Source organism: Coffea arabica, chromosome 2c (genome assembly GCF_036785885.1).
Source record: "Coffea arabica cultivar ET-39 chromosome 2c, Coffea Arabica ET-39 HiFi, whole genome shotgun sequence".
NCBI classification, from domain to species: domain Eukaryota; kingdom Viridiplantae; phylum Streptophyta; class Magnoliopsida; order Gentianales; family Rubiaceae; genus Coffea; species Coffea arabica.
Window position 1 is genome coordinate 28,666,177 of NC_092312.1, and position 25,637 is coordinate 28,691,813.

Sequence of the window (25,637 nt, forward strand, 5' to 3'; positions counted from 1 at the left end):
GATGGACGTTAGTCACTCGAAAGAGGACTTGCAAGCCAAAAATAAAGAAGTACATCTTTTCGAAAAGCATTCGCTCGACAAAGCCTGAAGTGACAATGAAACGACGAAATGCAACAAAGAAACAAAAGGGAGTGGCCACAAAACCAATTCCCTCAGATTTTCAGCTCCTTCAAAAGGTTCGACAGCCCGTGACACTGAGAGAATTTATACCTAAGGGGTATTTAAGTGACGATGCTGATAACTCCACCTCTTGTAATGTCGTCAAAGCTGAAAATTCTCAAGTCACACAAATTGGCACGGGATTTGAGAAAAAACTCAAAATCGATGAGAAACCACCAGTGGATTGTGCAACGACTATCATTTTTTATGATGACGATTTAACTGTTGAGTTCAAAACCCACAATCGACCTTTATTTGTTAGTGCGTATGTTCGAGAGCAGAAGATGAATCGAATACTCATTGATGGGGATCTGCTGTCAATATCATGTCCGTGCATGCTATGAAAGAGTTAGGAATTTCAAGCGATGAACTCTCCCAGAGCCGCCTCATGATCCAAGAATTTAACCAAAGGGGGCAAAGAGCAATTGGCCTCATAAGGCTTGAATTGCTCATTGGCGAGTTGTCTTCAAACGCATTATTTCATATCATTGAAGCCAAACCTCTTATAACATGCTCTTGGGAAGACCCTAGATTCACGAGAATGAAATTATTGACTTTCTTCTCCTTTTGATCTTGGAATCTAGGAGAAGAAAGTCTCGAAAATACCCATTTTGTCTCGAAAATACCGTCTCAAAAGAAGAAAGTCAAAATACCCATTTTGCGGTATATTCCAAGATCAAAAGGAGAAGAAAGTCAATGTTCTTTTGTCATGAATGACACATTAAATGTTCCATTCACCAAAATAAAGCCTATTAAGAGTGAGAAAGTGAGCTTGTAAGGATTTGTTCGTCGCAAAGAAGAACCGGCAGTAGAGCATTACTCACTACCAACTAATCGGACTCAAGAAGATTTTGATCCAAACGCATATAGACTTCTTGTTAAGGCCGGTTATAACCTGTATAAGAAGCATGCATTGGAAAAACTCCCTCCTGAAGTGACTGGCGAGAAAACTCATGGATTAACACCTACGCAGAAAATGTTGAAAGAAAAAGGTTATAATGTTGAAAGTTCATCGATGGGTCTTGGTTATCACCCACCTTCTCCAGTGCGTATAATGATCAAAAGGGCAAGTTGTAACTACGTGAACGAAGAAATGGAGGTCACAAGCCGAAAGAGATCTGTGTTCGATAGGTTGGGAAATAAGTCGAAGTGTACTTCTGTATTTGACAGACTTGACCAGCAGCCGAAATATTTGAAACCGTCCGTCTATGCAAGATTAGGCAATAAAAAGCAAGAGTACCAAGTTGCCAAGAAAGAAAGTCTTACTCTAATAAAAAAAAACGGACCAAGAAAACGAGTCTCCAATTTCTTCATGCACTATGGAGACTTATTCAATGTAAGAATTGAAACTATTTCTAAAGAACAGGATCAAGAAAGTACGGCTTCCTGTCATCATATTACGATCAGTGATTTTGAAAAAGAAAAAGAAGATGCAGATGACGCTCCCGCTGAATTTGAGCAGGGAGTAAAAAATACAGTCGATACCCTAAAAGAAATTAATTTTGGCACAAGTGACGATCCTCGCCCAATTTACATAAGTTCTTGTATGACTCTTGAAGAAAAGAAAGAGTATGTTGATTTGCTACTCGAGTTCAAAGATGTCTTTGCCTGGAATTACTCAGAAATGCCTGGTTTGGATCCTAGAGTTGCTGTTCATAATTTATCTGTCAAGCGATGAACAAAACCTGTCAAGCAAACTCAAAGGCGCTTTCGGCCCGAATTGATTTCTCTGATAGAAAATGAGATAAATAGACTGATTGAATCTGGGTTCATACGAGAAGTGAAATATCCAACATGGATTTCAAGCATTGTCCCTGTGAGAAAGAAGAATGGGCAAATCCGAATTTGTGTTGATTTTTGAGACTTAAATGAGACTTGTCCCAAAGATGATTTTCCACTCCCCATCACAGAATTGATGGTAGATGCTACGACCGGGCACGAATCACTATCTTTTCTCGATGAATCATCTGGCTACAATCAAATACGTATGGCGCCCGAGGATGATGAGCTCACTGCCTTCCGCACCCCCAAGGGAATTTATTGCTATAAAGTGATGCCGTTTGGCTTGAAAAACGTTGGAGTGACATATCAAAGGGCAATGCAAAGAATTTTTGATGATATGCTCCATAGAAATGTGGAGTGCTACGTTGATGACCTTGTGGTGAAATCAAAGAAGCCAGAGGATCATATTCAAGACCTTCGAAGAGTTTTTCAACGCCTTCGGAGATACCAACTGAAGATGAATCCTTTGAACTGCGCATTCGAAGTCATTTCTGGCAAGTTTCTCGGTTTCATCGTTCATCAACAGGGAATAGAGGTCGATGGATCTAAATTGATGCCATTGTGAACATGCATGAACCGCGAAATATTCATGAATTGAAGAGCCTTCAAGGAAAGTTGGCTTATATCCGGAGGTTTATTTCTAATTTGGCCGGACGATCCCAACCCTTCAGTTGACTGATGAAGAAAGGGGTGCCCTTCGAGTGGGATGAATCGTGTAGAAATGCTTTTACAAGCATCAACGTACCTCATGAATCCCCCAGTGTTGGCTGCACCCATCCCAGGAAAACCATTGATTCTCTATATTTTCGCTCAAGAACGGTCGGTGGGGACCTTATTTGCTCAAGAAAATGATGAAGGTAAGGAGAATGCGCTGTATTACTTGAATCGGATGATGACACCTAATGAGTTGAATTACTCACCATTCGAGAAGTTGTATTTGGCACTTATATTTGTCATTCAGAAGCTAAAACATTATTTTCAAACATACACTATTCGACTCATATTTAGGTCTAATCCCATTAAATATGTCATGGCAAAACCTGTACTATCTGATCGACTCGCGAGATAGTACCTCCAGTTTCAACAATTTGAAATTATTTATATACCTGCGAAGGCTGTCAAAGGACAAATATTGGCAGACTTTTTAGCCGATCATCCCATACCTGCCGAGTGGGAGTTGACTGATGAACTCCCCGATAAAGAAGTGTTATGGTTGAATAACCGTGGTCAATGTATTTTGATGGAGTTGCTCACCGTGATGGAACTGGTGCGGGAGTTGTCTTTTATACTCTTGAAACAGATATATTGCCGTACTCTTTTACTTTAACACGTCGGTGTTCAAACAATGTGGCCGAATATCAGGCGTTGATTCTCGGTCTTGAAACAGCTGTAGACATGAAACAGTTGTATTTTAGAGTCTATGGTGATTCAAAATTGGTGGTAAATCAATTTCTTGGTATTTATGATGTCAAGAAACCTGAATTGATCCCATATTATAAGTATGCAAGACAACTCATGGGATATTTAGATAGCGTCACTATCGAACATATCCTTAGGAATTTCAACCAACAAGCTGACTCTTTGGCAAAATTGGCGTCTGTAATCACTCTACCTTCTAATCGAAGTCAAGTTTCAATATGTCAAAGTTGGGTCATACCTCCGATGTTTGATGAAGAGAGTGGTGGTGAAGAAGAAAATGCTTATCATATTTTTGTCCATGAGATCGAAAAGGAGGATTGGCGTTACCCTATCATTGATTACCTTAATCATGAAAAATTACCAGAAAATCCCAAGAAAAGGGTTGATATACGTCGTCGAGCGCCACGTTTCATTTACTACAAAGGGACGCTTTATCGAAGGTCATTCGATGGAGTGTTTCTATGATGTCTTGGAGAAGATGAGGCCATGCAAGCAATGGAGGAGGCTCACTCTGGGATATGCGGTGCTCACCAGTCTGGCCCCAAACTACACTTTCGCATTAAAAGAATGGGATACTATTGGCCAACAATGGTGAAGGACTGCATTGACTTTGCTAGAAGATGTCAAGCATGTTAATTCCATGGCAATTTCATCCATCAACCTCCTGAACCATTGCACCCAACTGTGGCTTCTTGGCCGTTCGATGCTTGGGGTTTGGATATAGTTGGACCACTTCCAAAGCCTTTTGGCGGACACATTTTCATTTTGGCGACGACAGATTACTTTTCAAAATGGGCTGAAGCGGTTCCTCTAATAGAGGTCAAAAAGGAGAATGTAGTAGATTTCATTCGCTTGCACATCATTTATCGGTATGGAGCCCCGTGTTATATCATCACCGATAATGGTAAACATTTTTGTATTGTAACAATGAACAATCTTTGCGAAAAGTTTCATTTCAAACAATACAATTCGTCCATGTACTACGCTGCTGCAAATGGACTCGCTGAAGCATTCAACAAGACCTTATGTAATCTGTTGAAGAAAATCGTGGATAAATCAAAAAGGGATTGGCATTTTCGAATTGGAGAAGTACTTTGGGCATACCGAACTACTTTTCAAACTCCCACGCAAGCAACCCCATACGCGCTTGTTTACGGTGTTGAAGCTGTTCTTCCACTTGAGTGTCAAATACTTTCGCTAAGAATTGCGATTCAAGAAGGGCTCAGTGAAGAAGATAATGTCCGTCTTCGCCTCGAGGAGTTAGATGCACTCGACGAAAAGAGATTGGAAGCTCAACAACGAATTGAGTGCTATTAAGCCCGCCTTTCAAAAGCATTCAATAAGCACGTCCGACCTCACTCTTTCCAAATTGGAGAGTTAGTGCTCGCTGTTCGGAGACCAATCATTCTCACTCATGGCGGACAAAGAAAGTTTACTCCTAAATGGGATGGTCCATATGTCGTTCGAGAAGTATATACAAATGGATCATACAAGTTGATTGCTGAAGATGGATTAAGGGTTGGTCCCATCAATGGCAAGTACCTAAAAAGGTACTATGCGTAATCGGAACCGTGCGATGCTCCTAGCCCGCATGAGCTAAAACTGTGAATGGCAACCACCAATAGTGTAGTATGTGGTTAAACTGTTGAAACACTCCACCAAGTCTAAGGTGGTAAACAAATAGATACTCCTGACCTGCATGAAGTTAAAATGTGAACGGCAGGAACTACGTATGACTTGATTCCTTTGTTGGGATATGTAGGCAACTTGGAGGGCAAGTTCTAAGTTCAGTTACACCTCCTAAACCAAACCTTCTTTCCTTGCAAAAAAAGAAAAAAGAAAAAAAGAACTTCTCTTTTTCTTTGAGATAAAATGCTAAATTTAAAAGTTCTTTTCTCTTTTAAAAAAAAAATCATTACATGGAAAATAAAATCATAGTGGAAAGCTTAAATATCAAATTTGTATTCCACTACGACTACTTTATGTGATTCAAGTACAGATTTCATGTCTTTAAGTTCCTTCACAGCGTCATCAGTCAAGATGCTAGTATTCTCAATGGAAGATAGCTCATCATGCGCTTGGGTTATTTCGGTCTGGATCTCTTTAAAAGTCTCATGCTTTTGATCGATAGTTGAGCTGATTTCCAGGTTTTGTTTCTCCAAATTGATAAGTTCCTGTTGCAGAACCTTCTTCCTATCTTCAATGGACTGCAACTTTTCTTCAAGACTTTGCAAATGACAAGTTAGTTCTCCTTCCTTTGCCTTAACTCTCTCGAGTTGGACGGTCACTTTGGAAAGGAGTTCTGCATGTGTTTCTTTGCTCATCCTTTCCCATGATAAAGATGCCAGAACGTCATACGCCTCCGCCTTGGCAAACAATTCAATCAAGTGGTCTTTTAAAGGGAGACCATTGGTGGGATCCGTTCTTTTGATTTCCGCAATGATTTCCTCTGCACACTCTTTTAAAGAGAAGATCTGCTCAATTGGAGTGTCAAGAATCTGTCCGCGAACATCCATCCACAAGCTCTGCAAATACTTTCTTCGATGTGCCTGGATCAGCTTTTGGCCATGAAATTCTGAAACCAGTACTACCTTAGGTCTTTTTCGGATTTCGTGTGAACTAGTCAGCTCTTTCTTATGCATTGATGAGGTATCTCCACTGGGGGTAAATTGTTTTTGGGTACTGATAGCTATTTCTTCACTTTTGTTGTTTGAAATTATATCATCAGCTTCAAGCTCGGGTGGTGAGTTGTTACCAACACCTTCTTGATGAAATTCAAGGAACGGGGGCTGAAAAGGGAAAACATTTTTACAAAAAAAAAAAGAGGGAAAAAATTGAAAGATGATTACCTTAAGTGGCGACACTCCAACCGATGGTGGTGTAAAGGAAACCTCCTCCAAATCAGAAGATGTCCTCTTCTTTGATCTGTTCCAGTGACGGTCTTGACTATTACTACCACTCGCCAACGAATGGGCTCCTCTTTGGGTAGATCCGACGTCCTGAACTTGAGTCCCTTCCTTTTCTATAGCCTTAATAGAATCACGATCATCCACCGTTTCAATTTCGACGTCTTCTTCAGTGCGAGTCGCCGATACGAATTTTGAAACTTTGGGCGGCGTCTTCTTTGCTGGAATCACTGGTTGCGCCTCTTTGATGGCCTGTCGAGAGTCCTTGGAAGACTTATTTTTTGCGGCAATGTTTTTCGAGGGACTGCTAATGATTTTGTTGCTCCGCAAGGTGGATGAGGTAAGACCCGTTACAATCGCTATAGCTTCATCATGATGCACTGACTCGTTGGCGGGGGTTACCTTACCCTTTTTCGATGATTGTTGAGAGATCTTAATAGTGAATTTAAAGGGAGTGGAAGAGACACTATTTGATCGAGTCGACCACCAGACGTCATAGCCTTTTGTGATCAATGAATGCTTCCTGTGTGTAGGTATAGTCATCCGAGATCGCGTCTGCTTGCGAACTGAGCAATCCCATAGTTGAATAGCCTCACCCAAAGTATTAGTATGAGTGATCTCTTTCAAGTTATTGGGAATGTCCTGACAGAAGCCGAATTGCCTGCTAAACCTGCAAGGATTATATTTTTCAATAATGAAAGTGTTGTCCTTACGTAGAGTTAAATGGTAAGAGCGTTGACTAATGAAATAGCTCGTGAGTCTTGATGACAAGGATCCGTCATCGATCAACACCTTTTCTTCATTCTCAGTCCAGCACAACTTAGGAAGTATCAAAAGGTTCACCTCTTTGAAGATTTCCTCAGCTTCTGATCAGCCATAAAATATTATCATTTTCTCACCACTAAATCTCGTCATACGCGCATGGTGGCCACTCACTTGATTATTTTCGTAATATAAGTCAAAGTATTGGCCGATTCAAGCATAGACGTAATGGATTGAAAAAATTACCCCGTATTCTCCAAGGTTATGGGCGTAGACGATCTCCCTCAACCCATGATATATGCTCGCAAGAACGGGAATTGCAAGGCATAATCTTTTTCCTGTGGCCATTAGGCATGTAACCTTGAAGACACTTTGGTGAATACGATCGACATTTTTGCTTGGCAGAAGGAACTTGCAAATCCAACACGCTATGAATGCCGTAATATAGGTTTCCTTTCTTAAAGACCCCGGGATACCTAATGTGTCGAAAGGGACGTTGAAATCTTTCGTATCAGCAAGGTCGTGAGGCTCTACGCTTCCAGAAGGGTTATAAGTCATATTCGGTTTAGATGCGGTCTTTCTTCTATTCGCTCTGCTCGGAGGGGCCCTATACCTAGCATCTCCTTTGAACCAGAAACGGATCCAGTCTTTCATTCATACACCTTGGTCATTCGTCCAAAGGTGGTAGTAAGCGGAAAAGAGGTGCCTGCAGCTCTTAGGGAGAAGTGGCTTCCCTTCTTTGTCACGAGTAAGAAGCTCCTGCGCCGAAGGAACAACTTCATCAAAAAACGAGCCATCGATCGAAAGGCCGTCAAGTCAATAAATGTCCCAAAGTATGATGGACAACTCCCCAACGAGCGTATAAAGTGTGTTTGTCGAGGGACACCAATATTTGAAGAAGGCTCGCAAGATATTTTCACAGCGGTCGTAGGAATATCTTGACACGTAGACAGCTTCAAATATGCCAGTGTGTGTAAGTACCTCTTTATACCTTCCAAGAATGTTCTCGACCCACTCCTAATAATAGGAGGTGAAGCATGCCTCACCAAAGAAGGACGAAGGGATCTTCCATGTAGTTTTGTCAATATTGAATCCCACGAGCGGAAGTGTGAATTTGGCTATTTCTGGGTCTCCATTATAGAGTGACGAGTTTAATACGACCACTTCCTCTTCCCTCGATGTAGTGGAGAAAGTCGACGGTGCCACCACTTCCTTAGTCCACTTGCTAGTCCAATCTTCGAGATGAAAGCATCTTTCGAGGGGTATGAAGGATTCAGCGAGCGGGCCGTTTGGTGGTTTGTAAACATGTAGTGACAAGCTCTTTGATTGAGTTCCTCCCCGTTCATCCGTTAGTGAAATATGCGGCAGTGGCACGGCGTAGTCCTTAATTTGCATGATTGCTGGAATTTTGAAAAAGAAAGTATTAGACAATGAGGGGAATTTCTTACAAAATTTTGGTAATTAAATTACCTAATTGGTGGCTCTTTTCAAATCCCCGAAATTGTTTCAAACTCCTTTTCAGGCACGAGATGGGGTATCTACAAAAGAGCAAGTTAGTAAAGTTGAGATATTGACATGAACCGGGGCAAAAAAAATTTATTTTTAAGGTCAGAGTTCTAGCAAAAAGAAGGAAAATTTTTGCTCAAATATCATATTTGGTATTGTCCCAATGGATGAGCAAAAAAAAAACAAGAAAACAAGAACAAAAAAAAACAAAAAAGAAAACAAAAAAATACAAAAAAACAAAAAAAAACACAAGAAAAAAAAAGCAAAACAAATTTAAAACAAATTAACAAAACAAAAAAAAATGGTACGAAAATTGAGATTAAATTTTCAGCCCTGAGGAATAGCTCAAAAAAATAATTTGAGCCAATCTTCATTTTCTAGTAATATTCAAAGGGTATACATGATTTTGAATAATATTTAAGGGGTAGCTCAAATTATATTTTGGACCAATCGTCATTCGATCAATTTCAATCTTCCAGCCGAGACCCAAGCTTCATTCTCAAATAATGTTTTAAGAATTTATTTGGTAGGGCTCTAAGCTTCTCAATTGACCGAAGTTTCTTGTAGCAATTAAACATTGTGGACAAAAAAAAGGAGTTTCAAGTACCTAGTGAGCAAGAAGAAAAAAATTTTTTGGGGTGCAGCCGATGAATGATTGTCGCGCACCACTTTTTGATAGTGTGGATGTGGTGTGTGAAATATGTATGTGAACGTGTGCAAAAGTGAAAATAAAGGCCGTGGGATTGTGAAATGCGACGGTTTGGCCAAATAAAGTTCAAAAAGGGTTTTTGGATGAAAAATGGAGTTGCCACTTGGTATGGAGTTAGGGTGTACCAAGTCACCCAAAAATGATTTTTTGTTTTGTTTTTGAAAGAAAAAGTAAGCAAACCCTTTTAAAGAACTTTTAGGGCTACGCAACCAAAGAGAGGGATCGGAGGTCACATTTGATAAGGGAGAAGGCAAAGGCAACGCCTAAGGCACTCCCTTACCCTAGCCAAAGCTAGTTGTGTGACTTAGCCCCTACTTTTCCTAATTTTTCTACCCAAGATACGTATCGCATGTTGGATATGACTAATGGATGCAAAAAGGAAAGAAAAATGCAATCCTAAACCTAAAATGTTTCTCATGAGACTTTTAGGTCCCAACCACATGAATTGTGGTGGCCAATAAGGAAAGCTCTCATGGAAGTCGTGATTAATGCAAGTGAGGACTCAAGTGCAAGTGTGCAAGTGTGAGAAAATAAAGGTGTTTATGTGTGCAAATGAATGAAAATACGATATTAGATACGTATAAGTGCAATTTGAGTGCCATTTGTGAGGTAGAAAAATAAATGAGGGATAGGAAAAAGGTGATGAGAAAATGGATTGAGAAAAATCTAAGTAGTGAGAAAATGTGGCTAAAAGAGTGAGGAGGTGATATAAAAAGAATGCAAGTGTATGACCCTAAGGGAATGCATCAGGTCGGGCACGGGAAGAACTCCTAACTTTACGACTTTGATTTTCCCTTGGATTAGAAGGAAGAACTAGCGTGCTAAGGCTATTTTGTAACCAAACTCGCTCGTTTCCCTTATCGAAAGGGGACTCTCAAGCAAATGTACCCTATAACAAACATGAGGATGCAAAAAGCCTAAAATGAGGGGAAAAGGATTGGAGGAGCATGCCAAATGATAAAACTAAGAAAAATGCATGAAATGTAGTGAACATGCAAGTATGCACTAACGAAAGGGGGACGGCCTATTGGGTCTAGCGTTGGACTAGCCCTTTCTATGAATTCCCAACGGAATAATGAGTCACAACTAGCATTGGACTAGTGTGGTGACGTACATTCATCCATCACATTCATCTACGATTATAGAAAGCAAGTAGACATGCAAATCACCTATAAACACGTAGCACATAACACTTAGCATGCTCGACTAGATGCAAGAGCCTAATAAAGCAAATTAACACATAGCAACAAAAGCAAGCAATCAAGCTAATGAACCTATTACATTTGTTAACTAGGCACACGTCTTCAATAGGTCTTCATCAAGTGCTTTCCAAGCCCTATCTATTACAAGCCAAGAGGTGTACACATACCCCATAAAATAATAACTTAACAAAAAGCAAGAGTAAATGAAATAAAGGAACTAAAGAAAGGCAAAGAAAGCAAATTAGACATGCAATTCTCACTTAGCACGTTGGATCATATAGGGGAGAGACAAAAAAGATAAAAGAAGTTATATCTCCCTTGAATTGGGGTCCCAATAGAGTGAAACCACTTATTTACCCTCCAAAATAATAAAAGAGTCAAGGCATCACTTTAATCAAGAAATAATCACAAAAAGATAAAAATAAACATGAAATTGAATCAATTAAATCATGTAGACAACCCATATTTAAGAAGTCAAAAGAAGAAAGGATTTGATTGCAAAAATTAACAAAGCTTTGGGGTCAAAATTAAAGAAAAATAAAGTTTAGGGGCCTATCTGCAATTAAGTTAGGGACCCAATTCAAAGAAGTTGAAAATGTCCAGGGCCACAGTACAATTAAGCAGAAATTCAGGGACTGATTTGCAAAATTGTTTTCTGATTTCTTAATGGACCAAACCATTGGGCCATTTTTCCTTATTTGCTTGGGCCAAAACCTTCCAGGCCCAATCGGAAATCCAAAACAAAAGGGAATGGGCCATTTTCACTTTTCTTGGGCCAAGATCACTTGGCCCAATCGGAAGTCCAAAGAAAAAACAAGTGGGCTTGTATATTATTTTGGCCAAAAATTAGCCAACCAAATAGATGGGCCTTGACCCTCTAACCCAAACCAAAGCCCCAAAAGAATAATAAACTAAAACCAAATCAAAACAGATAAACTCACCATCAAAACCCAATCAAAAAGTGTTAGATGTCAATCTTCTAAGCCCAAATCAAAACCCAGAAAACAAGTCAACAATCCATTTCTAAAACCCAAACAAAATAACCTCTTAATCCACAACACTTATTTCACTAAACCCAACAAGATAAACAAATCAACTAAAATTATTAAACCACGATTATGACCCTCAATCAAGAATTAATCTATCCACAAAATCACATAAAAATATGCAAACAAAGAATTAAACTTAAAAGGATGAAATTAGTTTGATTTTTCCAAATTTTGGGATACGATGAAATTAGACAGAAATTGAGGGGTTCCAATGCAATAACAACAGGGACTTAATCGAAAGAATTATGAAAAATTTAGGGTCAAATTGTAAAGTCTTAAACTTTGGGGAATAAATAAACAAACAATAAAGTAAGTTGAAGGACCAAAACGAAATTTCAAAAAGATCATGCATATCACAATCGAAGGTTTCTTCTTCTGGCTCAAAGACTTTTGTCTGAGCATTTCATCAAACACCTAACGGGCATTATAATTTTACCAAATTTTTTGCTCACTTGAGATTATGACTAGCCCAAAATTTGTCATAAACACAAGATAAATCAGTCCAATTGACACATAGAGCCTGTATAGTCTAAAACCATAAACAATCAACAAGAAAATTGCACCAACAGAGACACGGAACATGCTTTGAAAGTTCAGATGTTTGTGCTTGAATGGAAACTGAAGTTCAAAGAGGGAAGGCGACTTACAATGCTTTCTTGGTGAAATTCACAGGCCGCAATGGATATCCGATGAGATAGTGACGGCTCGGTGAGTTGGGAAATTTCCGCTGCTGTTGCTGCTCAAGTCATCCACGGGAGAGGAGCAGGTGGAGAAGAAATTGATGAGAGCCTCAATGTCGTAGCTGTTCTTGTCCTTTTCACTGAGAACATAAAGGTTGCCGAGGATGAGTTCTTTGGGCTTGGCGCGGACAGAGACAACGGTGAAGGGGAAGGGCTGTGGCGGAGGCATTGGGGAGTGACTGCAGAAAAAGCTTGTGTTGGAAACGGGGAAGAGCAGAATAGGAAGTGAGGGGGTTTGTGGAGGAGTCGTTTGGGGAAATTGGGGAGAATTTGAAGACAGAGGGTGGAGAGTGAGCCGTAGCAGCCAGTTGAGATGGTGGGAAATTCGGCCGTCATCCTTCTCCCTTTTTCCTTTTCTTGATTCTCTGTTTCAGCCGGAACATTTTTCTAATCCCTCGCCGCCCTTAATTTTTCCTTAGCTCTATCTGCCCGCCGCCTCTGGTTTTTCCTTTTGCTCAGTTCATTCCTTTTCTTTTTTTCGTTCTCTCCTCTTTTCACTCTCGAAGCTCTCTTGCCCAAAAAATCCTAGCTTTCTTCTACTCTCTTTTTCTTTTCTGCGTTTTTCCTCTCTTCCCTACTCTCAGACCGCCGCCCCCTTGTTTTCTTCTCCCTTTTGCTTTCTTTTCTTTTCTCCCTCACGATGGTTTCTCTTTTTTTCTTTTTGCTCCGCTATTCCCCCGTTGCCCTCTCAGCTCTCCCCTTTTTCTTTTTCTGCCGTCTCCTTTTTCCTCTTTTTTTCTTTTTCTTTCCAAAATTCTCTATCCTACAAGTGTCTTCTCCCCTTGCCACCTAAGTGATGTGTTGTTAGCAAATAAGAAGGAACACTTGTCCCACATGCTAGTTTCCACTTGTCAAGTTTCTTTTCTTTTTCTTTTTTTCTGCAATTTAGTATAAGGACCAAAATAAACTAGAATAAAATAAAGTAAAAGACCTAAAAATAAAAATAAAAATAAATAAATAAACTAAAAAACCTAAAAATTGAACACATAAATCTAAACTTAAATCAATTAAATAAACATAGTTGAAAATAAAAAATTTGGTGTTTACAGTTTGCCCCTCTTTGTCTGAGTTTTGAAAAAACTTGAGACAAAGAAGTAGACACCAAATACCTACCTGTGCCATTCGGCTGTCACTTATTCGAACGACTGCTGTTTTTGAAATGAGGACTGACCTTTTTTGACAAAAAATTTTTTGAAATGGGACTGACCCAAATTTAAAATCGGAACTGACCCGAAACTGGAAATTTAAAATCATGGGACTGACCTGGTCAGAAATTTAAAACGGGACTGACCCGAACAAAAATTAAAACGGGACTGACCCGAATAGAAATTTAAAACGGGACTGACCCGAATAAACATAAAATCATGGGATTGGCCCGAATAACGTAAAATCATGGGACTGACCCGAAAAACTTAAAATCATGGGACTGACCCGAATAACATAAAATCATGGGACTGACCCGAATAACATAAAATCATGGGACTGACCCGAATAAATATAAAATCATGGGACTGGCCCGAATAAACTTTTAATCATGGGACTGACCTGAATAAACTTTTAATCATGGGACTGACCCGAATAAACTTTTAATCATGGGACTGACCCGAATAAGCTTTTAATCATGGGATGCTCACTAGTGGGACTAACCCATGGCTAGTGGCGGTGCAAAAGGAAATGCTCACTAGTGGGACTGACCCACGGCTAGTGGCAGAAAAAATGAAATGCTTACTGGCGGGACTAACCCTCGCTCCAGTAGCGATGAAAAATGAAATGTTCACTGGCGGGACTGACCCACGTTCCAGCAACGGTGAAAAATGAAATGCTTTCTAGCGGGACTAACCTTACGCTCCAGTAGTGATACAAATGAAATGGTCACTGGCGGGACAAACCCACGCTCCAGTGACTGTGAAAATGAAATGCTTACTGGCGGGACTAACCCTACGCTCCAGTAGCGATACAAATGAAATGCTCACTGGCGGGACAAACCCACGCTCCAGTAGCGATGTATTGGTCAGTGGGACAACATCTGAGCCTGACGGGGTGTGGACGGTCAGCGGGATAAAACCCGATCCTGCCGAGGTTGGCGAGATAAAACCCGGTCCCAACGAAATAAGCGGTCAGCGGGATAAAACCCGGTCCTGCCGAGGTTGGCGGGATAAAACCCGGTCCTGCTGAAGTAAGCGGTCAGCGGGATAAAACCCGGTCCTGCCGAGGTTGGCGGGATAAAATCCGGTCCCAACGAAGTAAGCGGTCAGCGGGATAAAACCCGGTCCTGCCGAAATAAGCGGTCAGAGGGGTAAAACCCGGTCCTGCCGAGGTTGGCGGGATGAAACCCGATCCCAACGAAGTAAGCGGTCAGCGGGATAAAACCCGATCCTGCCGAGGTTGGCGGGATAAAACCCAGTCCCAACGAAATAAGCGGTCAGCGGGATAAAACCCGGTCCTGCCGAGGTTGGCGGGATGAAACCCGGTCCCAACGAAGTAAGAACGGTCAGCGGGATAAAACCCGGTCCTGCTGAGGTAAGTGGTCAAAAAATTGAATTTGATTTATCAAAAAAAACAAGCAATTAAATTTGATTTTCCAAGATACAAGAATTTGAACTTGATTTTTGATTTTTAATTTTTGAATTTTTCTGATTTTTCGAGAAAATCTTTTTCAAAAATAATTTGCCCCCAGTATAGGGCCCTTTTCCCTTCTTTCTTCTCTTTCTTCGGCATCGGCCTTCCACATCACCAGATGCTCTTTCGTCAATTTCAACTATGAATACCTGCACAGGGGCTTACCAAAATATGACATGCACTCAAATTTTTGTGAAAAGAAACAACGTGATTGATTTGAAAAAATGCATTATTTTGATTCTTGGACGAAATTCTCAAATGGACTATAAAAAATTTGCCCCAGTGTGGGTTTATTTTGCGAAATCTTGCAAATAAAAATTTTGCCCCAGTGTGGGCCATTTAATTGCAAAAACTGGTTTGGATGACTTTCCATTTATTTGAACAAAGTAAGAAACTGTGTTTCCTATATAATGTGAAGAAAATCGAACGTCTTGCTTAACTCATACAGGACATTTCATGATGAATTTCTCAAAATAATGCCAAATTAAAAGATTTTTCCTAACTTTAGCATCGATGATTTGGGTAATGGATCACCATTTCCTGTTGGCTCTCGTTAGAAGTGGCTAAGGAAAATGAGAAGTCGGGACTTGTTTTTATTCTTGTGCCCAAATTGTATGTAATTCCTTCAAAACCACATCTTAGTGAAAGCAAAGAGTTTGTCACTCTTATTTCTTAAGAAAATTTAGTCAACGTATAAGTTTTATAGGCTTGCAACAACATGTGTAGAAGCGATAGTTAAACCTGTGAAAACTGGTTATACCCCCATGATCACAAATGATTGATGGATTTCTTACGAGCATAATCCTCACTTTGGATTGTCATGAAGGAATAAGTCAACGATGGACTTTATAAGCTTATAATGTGGCTTGAAAACGATAGTTAAAGAATAAGACTTTCAAGGACATTGCACCGAAGATCGCATTTTTTCCAAAATTGCCCCTATTTTGAACTCAAAGATCTCAGACTTTGTTTGCATTTTTCTCATCATTTCACCAGGAGTTTCAGAGTCGATTTTTGCATTTTCTTTTCTTGCTTTGTTTTTTCGCTTTCCTTTTCTTTTCCTCGATCTGGTGGGTTTTCTCATGGTGAGTAGCGTCAGCCTCATACCCAAACAATTTAGAAATACAGCTAAAATTTTCGGCATCAGAAATTTTCTTGACAGGGCTATTACAGAAGTCAGGACTTTCGGCTTTTGTAATGGGGTCAGGTGGGGTGCTTAGAAAAGTTAAGGCTTGAAGGCAGATTTCAAGAGTGGTTTAAGTAATCTGAGATCGCATTGTTGTGCCAACCCTATTTTAGGGTTAAATCAAGACTTGCCCCAGAGTTTATGCTCAATTGAGGCTTTTTCTCTTTCATTTTCTTTCTTCTTTTGATTTTTCGGCCTTCTGTCATTCTTGAACTTTCACAAAATTTGCCCCAATTTATTTGTGAACTGAGGTTCTCTTTTCTTCTTTTGCTTTTGATTTTGTGACTTTTCACTTTTTCACTTCTTGAAATTTTCCTTTTCAACTCAAACTTGCCCCCAGTATGGGGTTTGCGATTCTCAGGGGTTGCCAAATGAAGTATTTTATTCTGAAGGCTCAAAAGGGATAACTAGGGATAAAATGCTTGATCGGAAAAGAAGAGGGCCTGACTTTTATTCCGTTCCTTACAATAACTCTGAGAGGAAACTTTCATTAATGCGAAATTTCTTGCATGTATCTGAATTAATTGACTGAGGAAGACTCTTGCTCATTCATATCTATGAAACATAAGTGATCCACCAGACAGAACTTGTCCTTTTTCCTCTTTTCTTTTCTTTTCAAAATTGAAACCCAGGTAGAATAAAATTTTCCCAATTCGCGGTTCCCTTTCCCCTTTTCTTTTTTTCTTTTTCAAAATTTCCCAATCTCCTTCCCCAATGTGGGGTGTGATCATATGTGCACTCGAAAAGAACCACCAATTTTAGCTCAAATGAGGATGCAAGGGATGATCAGTGTTTAGGTTGTAGAAACGACGGCCAAAGTATCATTCTTACACCTCATGACAACCAAAGTAACGAAATGGTCATTGAAAATTCATTCCCCTTTTTGATATTTGAAAATTTTCCAATATAGGGTAGTGATCATTAGGGCTCTTATTTAAAACGAAATTATTCTTTCAAATGCTCAAATGGGAGAGCAAATGATAAAATGAGTATAGGTAGAGAAAAGAATGCTCGAAGTATCATTCCAAATTTTCAAAACAAACAAGAATAATGCACATTTTGGCTTTCACTTAGATGTGAATTGAATCGGTTAAACACAATGGATATTTTCAAGCAAAGATGACCCCAATTTGTAATTTATCAATCAATGTGACTGATTTTATTCTGGGGTTAAGTGAAGGAGAAAAGGTATCTCATTGGGCCTTTTGAGTGACCGTTCACCCTTTTCTGAGCACTCTTATTGTATAGCTCGGATCACCAACCTAGTGTACATGAGGATTTTAGAGAGTATACACTTGCGAAATTCAGGCTATAGGTTGAAAAAATCTCAATTTGGCCTTATTTCTCAAAATTCATCATGAAATCTCTAATGAGTAAGAATAAAGAATGAAATGTACATATACACAAGACAATAATTGTCCAAAAATTTTATTGCTGAAAAAGTTTGAAACAAAAATTCCTGTTCAATTACGATACAAATGAGAAGAGAGAAACTTGTAAAGAGCTCCACATATACACTTTTTGTCTCCTTTTCTTTTGGAACAAAACGTATTAACAAATCAAATATACAAAATTTTCCTTTGAAAAACAATTACAACATCTCTCAGAGGCTTTAGCGTAGAGCTTCCAGATAGATCATTTATGTTTTCATTGTAGGATCTGCCCAAAAATCACACAATACTTGCAATTTTGACACTTTATTAGATCGGAAGTGCCATCAGATATAGAAAAATATTTTTCCTTTATTGAAGTATTTTTATGAATGCAGGGAAGGGGAAAAACAAAAGAAAAATACCCTGAATTAGCAAGCAAGATTATAAAATCGGTATGCATGTCCTATGGGGGGAACCCTTTTATGCCAAGGGTAGGCTTAGTATGAAAATGCAATCCTCTAGGGTAGGCACTATACCATACCTGACGGATCTGATCAACTCATTGAGTGAAAACTAATTTTGAAAAATTTGGTCAATTGGAGTGACGAGAGACACTTTGTCAAAATGAGGTCAACGTCCGAATGGATTGATCACTTTTGATCGATACAAGAATTTGCAAAAACGCACGGGTTTGACCTTGACGAACTTCCTATCGAAGATATTGGAATTCGTTGACCAAATTTTTTCAGTGAAGCACGGGTCAAAACCCCAACTGATCAAATGGCTGGATGCAATGGATGGTTTTCTCAAAAATCGACTAAGTTTCCCAATTTGAAATTGACATTGAAACCGTGATTGGTCAAATGGGTTGAATGAAATTGACCATTTATTTAAAATCGGCCGGATTAACCTAAAAAGGGAAACGGGTCAAATGAATTGAGTGAAATTTAAGAACTTACTCAAAATTGACCGGATCATCCTAAAAAAGGAACTTGATCAAATGAAACTGAATGAAATTGAGAATTTTATTCAAATTTGACCGGATCGCCCTAAAAAGGGTAAACTGGTCAAATAAATTTAATGAAATTGATGATTTATTCAAAAATCAACCAAATCACCAAAAAGGGTAAATTAGTCAAATGAATTGATTGAAATTGATGATTTATTCAAAAATCGATCAAATCACCCAAAAAGGGTAAATTAGTCAAATGAATTGATTGAAATTGATGATTTATTCAAAAATCGACCATATCACCCAAAAAGGGTAAATTAGGCAAATGAATTAATTGAAATTGATGATTTATTCAAAAATCAATCATATCACCCAAAAAGGGTAAATTAGTCAAATGAATTGATTGAAATTGATGATTTATTCAAATCATCAAAATCGACCATATCACTCAAAAAGGGTAAATTAGTCAAATGAATTGATTGAAATTGATGATTTATTCAAAAATCGACCAAATCACCCAAAAAGGGTAAATTAGTCAAATGAATTGATTGAAATTGATGATTTATTCAAAAATCGACCATATCACCCAAAAAGGGTAAATTAGTCAAATGAATTGATTGAAATTGATGATTTATTCAAAAATCGACCAAATCACCCAAAAAGGGTAAATTAGTCAAATGAATTGATTGAAATTGATGATTTATTCAAAAATCGACCATATCACCCAAAAAGGGTAAATTAGTCAAATGAATTGATTGAAATTGATGATTTATTCAAAATCAACTAGATTGCCCTAAAAACAGGGTAAACTGGTCAAATGAATTCCAAATCGACTAAGTTGATAAAATGGACTGGATGAAATTGATGAATGAAATGGTCCAATGGATTAAATGGAATTGGGAGCTTATTAAAAATCAAGCTATCCACTGGTAGTTTCAAAAAAATTATTACAATGCATTAGCTTATGAGCCTTTTAAAATCAAATTTTGGCCTCAATTTATTTATCGTCTCAATAGGAGGAATCATTTGTGAATTTCTTCAAATTAATGTCCTTTGCGCAAGGGATTTTTACCAACTTTTGATACAATGGCCAAAAAGTGATTATTAGACGCTCATATTCCAAAAATCGCTCTTATGAAGACGATCGGATCCTACCTTACCTTGTGCACTACCCCTTTGGATGGTACAAAATGTAAATGTGCAAGTCTCTTTGGATTAAGTATCCGAGACACAAGGTGGTTTATTCCTGACACGGGATCCCCTAAATGGCATTACCTTTCTAGGGTTATGCATGATGCCATTTATTAAAGCAGTAAAACATGCAATTTGAAACGAAACATGACCTAAGGGACCCTTTATTTGCCAGGGTAAGCCTAAAATGATATGACATTATTAATTTATGAATGAAATATACCACAACTTCTTAAACGTGCAATATCCTATCTACACGGGTAGGATTCTAAAAGAAGGTCATGCCAGACCTCTTATTTGCTAGGGGTTTGTGAATGCAATGGGGACACAAAATCAAGAAAAGTTAGTTCAGACAGATAAATACACATAACACATTGTAGCAACGAGATAAAGCAATCAATACAAAGCAATAAAAGGGAAAAAGGGGTTGGATCCCTCCCCTCGTGAATAGTGTCCCTAACTCAGGATAAGGCCGACTCTACCCTAGACAAGCTATCATGGATGCATGAGGTATTGGCTCACTAATGCATCTAAACTCGATAGGTTTTAGGTCCCCGAGCCTTCAGACTTGGAAATCAAGGGTCATCAATCCCAAGGTTCTTTGTCGGTGGCTCGAGCGATTCCCCAGACGTTGCTACGCACACGTCGTGTCACGGCTACCCGTTTGGGCGAATCTAAAAAGAATCCTCAATCTTCGACTAAAAACTAATAGGTCATTAACCTAAAGTTTAAAACGGAAGATCGAGTGACCCCTCGGATCATGCTACGCACACGTCGTGTCACGATCACATGTCCAAGTGGATCGCCTAATAATCCTAATAGGGTGGAGTTGCGTGACAAGCCACTAAAGAAAAAGAAAAATAAAAGAGGGGTGAAAAGATTAAAACGTATGCTCGTATGCTAGTGCTCGTTTGGAGGGGAGGGATCAAGAACCAACGCGAGGCTCTAGGGTGACACACCCCCCCTAAATGCAATGCAAGCGCGAGATAAACAAGTAAACATACATCCAATCAACCAATCATACATTCGTGAGCGAGGGAGGCAAAGGGTCCTAAAAAGGAAAATGCAACCCTAATATCCAAAATACAAGGCATAAAAGGGGTAGAAAAAGGAAAAGAATGGCTAAATCAAATGCTTGGACCCACTTAGGATGTCCCCAGTGGAGTCGCCAACTGTCGCGCCCCACTTTTTGATAGTGTGGATGTGGTGTGTGAAATATGTATGTGAATGTGTGCAAAAGTGAAAATAAAGGCCGTGGGATTGTGAAATGCGACGGTTTGGCCAAATAAAGTTCAAAAAGGGTTTTTGGATGAAAAATGGAGTCGCCACTTGGTATGGAGTTAGGGTGTACCAAGTCACCCAAAAATGATTTTTTGTTTTGTTTTTGAAAGAAAAAATAAACAAATCCTTTTAAAAAACTTTTAGGTCTACGCAACCAAAGAGAGGGATCGGGGGTCACATTTGATAAGGGAGAAGGCAAAAGCAATGCCTAAGGCACTCCCTTACCCTAACCAAAGCTAGTTGCGTGACTTAGCCCCTACTTTTCCTAATTTTTCTACCCAAGATACGTATCGCATGTTGGATATGACTAATGGATGCAAAAAGGAAAGAAAAATGCAATCCTAAACCTAAAATGTTTCTCATGAGGCTTTTAGGTCCCAACCACATGAATTGTGGTGGCCAATAAGGAAAGCTCTCATGGAAGTCGTGATTAATGCAAGTGAGGATTCCAGTGCAAGTGTGCAAGTGTGAGAAAATAAAGGTGTTTGTGTGTGCAAATGAATGAAAATAGGATATTAGATACGTATAAGTGCAATTTGAGTGCCATTTGTGAGGTAGAAAAATAAATGAGGGATAGGAAAAAGGTGATGAGAAAATGGATTGAGAAAAATCTAAGTAGTGAGAAAATGTGGCTAAAAGAGTGAGGAGGTGATATAAAAAGAATGCAAGTGTATGACCCTAAGGGAATGCATCAGGTCGGGCACGGGAAGAACTCATAACTTTACGACTTTGATTTTCCCTTGGATTAGAAGGAAGAACTAGCGTGCTAAGGCTATTTTGTAGCCAAACTCGCTCGTTTCCCTTATCGAAAGGGGACTCTCAAGCAAATGTACCCTATAACAAACATGAGGATGCAAAAAGCCTAAAATGAGGGAAAAATGATTGGAGGAGCATGCCAAATGATAAAACTAAGAAAAATGCATGAAATGTAGTGAACATGCAAGTATGCACTAACGAAAGGGGGACGGCCTATTGGGTCTAGCGTTGGACTAGCCCTTTCTATGAATTCCCAACGGAATAATGAGTCACAACTAGCATTGGACTAGTGTGGTGACGTACATTCATCCATCACATTCATCTACGATTATAGAAAGCAAGTAGACATGCAAATCACCTATAAACACGTAGCACATAACACTTAGCATGCTCGACTAGATGCAAGAGCCTAATAAAGCAAATTAACACATAGCAACAAAAGCAAGCAATCAAGCTAATGAACCTATTACATTTGTTAACTAGGCACACGTCTTCAATAGGTCTTCATCAAGTGCTTTCCAAGCCCTATCTATTACAAGCCAAGAGGTGTACACATACCCCATAAAAGAATAACTTAACAAAAAGCAAGAGTAAATGAAATAAAGGAACTAAAGAAAGGCAAAGAAAGCAAATTAGACATGCAATTCTCACTTAACACGTTGGATCACATAGGGGAGAGACAAAAAAGATAAAAGAAGTTATACCTCCCTTGAATTGGGGTCCCAATGGAGTGAAACCACTTATTTACCCTCCAAAATAATAAAAGAGTCAAGGCATCACTTTAATCAAGAAATAATCACAAAAAGATAAAAATAAACATGAAATTGAATCAATTAAATCATGTAGACAACCCATATTTAAGAAGTCAAAAGAAGAAAGGATTTGATTGCAAAAATTAACAAAGTTTTGGGGTGAAAATTAAAGAAAAATAAAGTTTAGGGGCCTATCTGCAATTAAGTTAGGGACCCAATTCAAAGAAGTTGAAAATGTCCAGGGCCACAGTACAATTAAGCAGAAATTCAGGGACTGATTTGCAAAATTGTTTTCTGATTTCTTAATGGACCAAACCATTGGGCCATTTTTCCTTATTTGCTTGGGCCAAAACCTTCCAGGCCCAATCGGAAATCCAAAACAAAAGGGAATGGGCCATTTTCACTTTTCTTGGGCCAAGATCACTTGGCCCAATCGGAAGTCCAAAGAAAAAACAAGTGGGCTTGTATATTATTTTGGCCAAAAATTAGCCAACCAAATAGATGGGCCTTGACCCTCTAACCCAAACCAAAGCCCCAAAAGAATAATAAACTAAAACCAAATCAAAACAGATAAACTCACCATCAAAACCCAATCAAAAAGTGTTAGATGTCAATCTTCTAAGCCCAAATCAAAACCCAGAAAACAAGTCAACAATCCATTTCTAAAACCCAAACAAAATAACCTCTTAATCCACAACACTTATTTCACTAAACCCAACAAGATAAACAAATCAACTAAAATTATTAAACCACGATTAGGACCCTTAATCAAGAATTAATCTATCCACAAAATCACATAAAAATATGCAAACAAAGGATTAAACTTAAAAGGATGAAATTGGTTTGATTTTTCCAAATTTTGGGGCACGATGAAATTAGACAGAAATTGAGGGGTTCCAATGCAATAACAACAGGGACTTAATCGAAAGAATTATGAAAAATTTAGGGTCAAATTGTAAAGTCTTAAACTTTGGGGAATAAATAAACAAACAATAAAGTAAGTTGAAGGACCAAAACGAAATTTCAAAAAGATCATGCACATCACAATCGAAGCTTTCTTCTTCTGGCTCAAAGACTTTTGTCTGAGCATTTCATCAAACACCTAACGGGCATTATAATTTTACCAAATTTTTTGCTCACTTGAGATTATGACTAGCCCAAAATTTGTCATAAACACAAGATAAATCAGTCCAATTGACACATAGAGCCTGTATAGTCTAAAACCATAAACAATCAACAAGAAAATTGCACCAACAGAGACACGGAACATGCTTTGAAAGTTCAGATGTTTGTGCTTGAATGGAAACTGAAGTTCAAAGAGGGAAGGCGACTTACAATGCTTTCTTGGTGAAATTCACAGGCCGCAATGGATATCCGATGAGATAGTGACGGCTCGGTGAGTTGGGAAATTTCCGCTGCTGTTGCTGCTCAAGTCATCCACGGGAGAGGAGCAGGTGGAGAAGAAGTTGATGAGAGCCTCAATGTCGTAGCTGTTCTTGTCCTTTTCACTGAGAACAGAAAGGTTGCCGAGGATGAGTTCTTTGGGCTTGGCGCGGACAGAGACAACGGTGAAGGGGAAGGGCTGTGGCGGAGGCATTGGGGAGTGACTGCAGAAAAAGCTTGTGTTGGAAACGGGGAAGAGCAGAATAGGAAGTGAGGGGGTTTGTGGAGGAGTCGTTTGGGGAAATTGGGGAGAATTTGAAGACAGAGGGTGGAGAGTGAGCCGTAGCAGCCAGTTGAGATGGTGGGAAATTCGGCCGTCATCCTTCTCCCTTTTTCCTTTTCTTGATTCTCTGTTTCAGCCGGAACATTTTTCTAATCCCTCGCCGCCCTTAATTTTTCCTTAGCTCTATCTGCCCGCCGCCTCTGGTTTTTCCTTTTGCTCAGTTCATTCCTTTTCTTTTTTTCGTTCTCTCCTCTTTTCACTCTCGAAGCTCTCTTGCCCAAAAATCCTAGCTTTCTTCTACTCTCTTTTTCTTTTCTGCGTTTTTCCTCTCTTCCCTACTCTCAGACCGCCGCCCCCCTTGTTTTCTTCTCCCTTTTGCTTTCTTTTCTTTTCTCTCTCACGATGGTTTCTCTTTTTTTCTTTTTGCTCCGCTATTCCCCCGTTGCCCTCTCAGCTCTCCCCTTTTTCTTTTTCTGCCGTCTCCTTTTTCCTCTTTTTTTCTTTTTTCTTTCCAAAATTCTCTATCCTACAAGTGTCTTCTCCCCTTGCCACCTAAGTGATGTGTTGTTAGCAAATAAGAAGGGACACTTGTCCCACATGCTAGTTTCCACTTGTCAAGTTTCTTTTCTTTTTCTTTTTTTCTGCAATTTAGTATAAGGACCAAAATAAACTAGAATAAAATAAAGTAAAAGACCTAAAAATAAAAATAAAAATAAATAAATAAACTAAAAAACCTAAAAATTGAACACATAAATCTAAACTTAAATCAATTAAATAAACATAGTTGAAAATAAAAAATTTGGTGTCTACAATGATGATTGAAGCTTGTGATTCGGCAAAGTTCCCCCGAGGTTAATCTTCCCTTTGGAGAATTGCTGTTGGAAACTGGTGTCGGAAACAGACACGACAAGAAGGGGCTATTAATGGGCAATTTAATGAAAGTACGAGCATTCGAAGAACAATCGTGGATGAAGAGTAGCTGTGAATAATGGATGCAAATATAAAAGTATTAATCGTGGCGATATTGGCCAAAAATGTCGTCGCATTAGACACACAACGTCAAGGGTGCATCAAAATAAATGCGCAAAGTCTATTGCCGAAGTTCCATTTAGCAATTAAGTATGGGAAAGCAAAATCTTAGGTGCCAAATAAAAAAATGGTTTCAGCAGGATGTGAATAGCAGGTGGCACCAATTTGGTCGAGGCAACCGTCAAATATTTCTATATGACCGCTCATAGTGCATCAAGTTTTCATCTTGAAACATGATTGGTAGACATAATGTTCTAACCAATTCATGATGGGAAGTTTCATGCGAGACCAACAAAGACAATAATTCATACGATATTTCACATCTTGCATGGGAAATAAATATAAGGCACATCGGGTCAAATGTTCTTGCAACATTGACAAGGAAAATATTGTCCCTGAATCTATCTGTGCACAGACTACAAAAATCAGCAATTGTTTCATGGAAAAAAAAAAAAATAGATACAAGCAAGGTGGTAATAAGAGCGTCAAGTCATGCATCGGTTAATCCGTATAGGCTCTACTGTAAACTCAAGGGGCATATTAGATCACTGCATGAAAGTTATTTTGGGTGGGATAATATGGAGCAAGTGCGTCCGTG

At 39.0% G+C, this 25,637-nt stretch overlaps 3 protein-coding genes across 7 annotated transcripts; 2 read left to right on the plus strand and 1 right to left on the minus strand.

Moving 5' to 3' along the window:
- Window positions 1-3,171: 3,171 nt before the first annotated feature.
- Window positions 3,172-3,825, plus strand: LOC140035595 (uncharacterized). Its single transcript, XM_072076887.1, has one exon. It carries the CDS (start codon window positions 3,172-3,174, stop codon window positions 3,823-3,825), a length of 654 nt encoding a protein of 217 aa, XP_071932988.1.
- Window positions 3,826-4,287: 462 nt separating this feature from the next.
- LOC140035596 (uncharacterized) lies at window positions 4,288-4,677 on the plus strand. The gene has a single exon (XM_072076888.1). The coding sequence runs from the start codon at window positions 4,288-4,290 to the stop codon at window positions 4,675-4,677; it is 390 nt and encodes a 129-aa protein (XP_071932989.1).
- A 624-nt stretch (window positions 4,678-5,301) lies between these two features.
- Window positions 5,302-24,485, minus strand: LOC140035291 (uncharacterized). 5 transcript variants are annotated; one of them, XR_011839298.1, is made up of 4 exons: window positions 22,297-24,484; window positions 8,499-8,566; window positions 6,210-8,428; window positions 5,302-6,121 (listed from the first exon to the last, which is right to left on the minus strand). XR_011839298.1 is itself a non-coding variant. In XM_072075650.1 (4 exons), the coding sequence occupies exon 4, from the start codon at window positions 6,807-6,809 to the stop codon at window positions 5,307-5,309; it is 1,503 nt and encodes a 500-aa protein (XP_071931751.1). In that variant the 5' UTR covers window positions 6,810-7,787; window positions 8,020-8,428; window positions 8,499-8,566; window positions 22,297-24,485; the 3' UTR covers window positions 5,302-5,306. The 5 variants fall into 5 exon arrangements, 4 of the variants coding, with proteins under 4 accessions (XP_071931751.1, XP_071931750.1, XP_071931748.1 ...); XM_072075650.1 differs by having other exon boundaries at window positions 5,302-7,787; window positions 8,020-8,428; window positions 22,297-24,485; XM_072075649.1 differs by having other exon boundaries at window positions 5,302-7,787; window positions 8,010-8,428; window positions 22,297-24,485.
- Window positions 24,486-25,637: the final 1,152 nt, after the last annotated feature.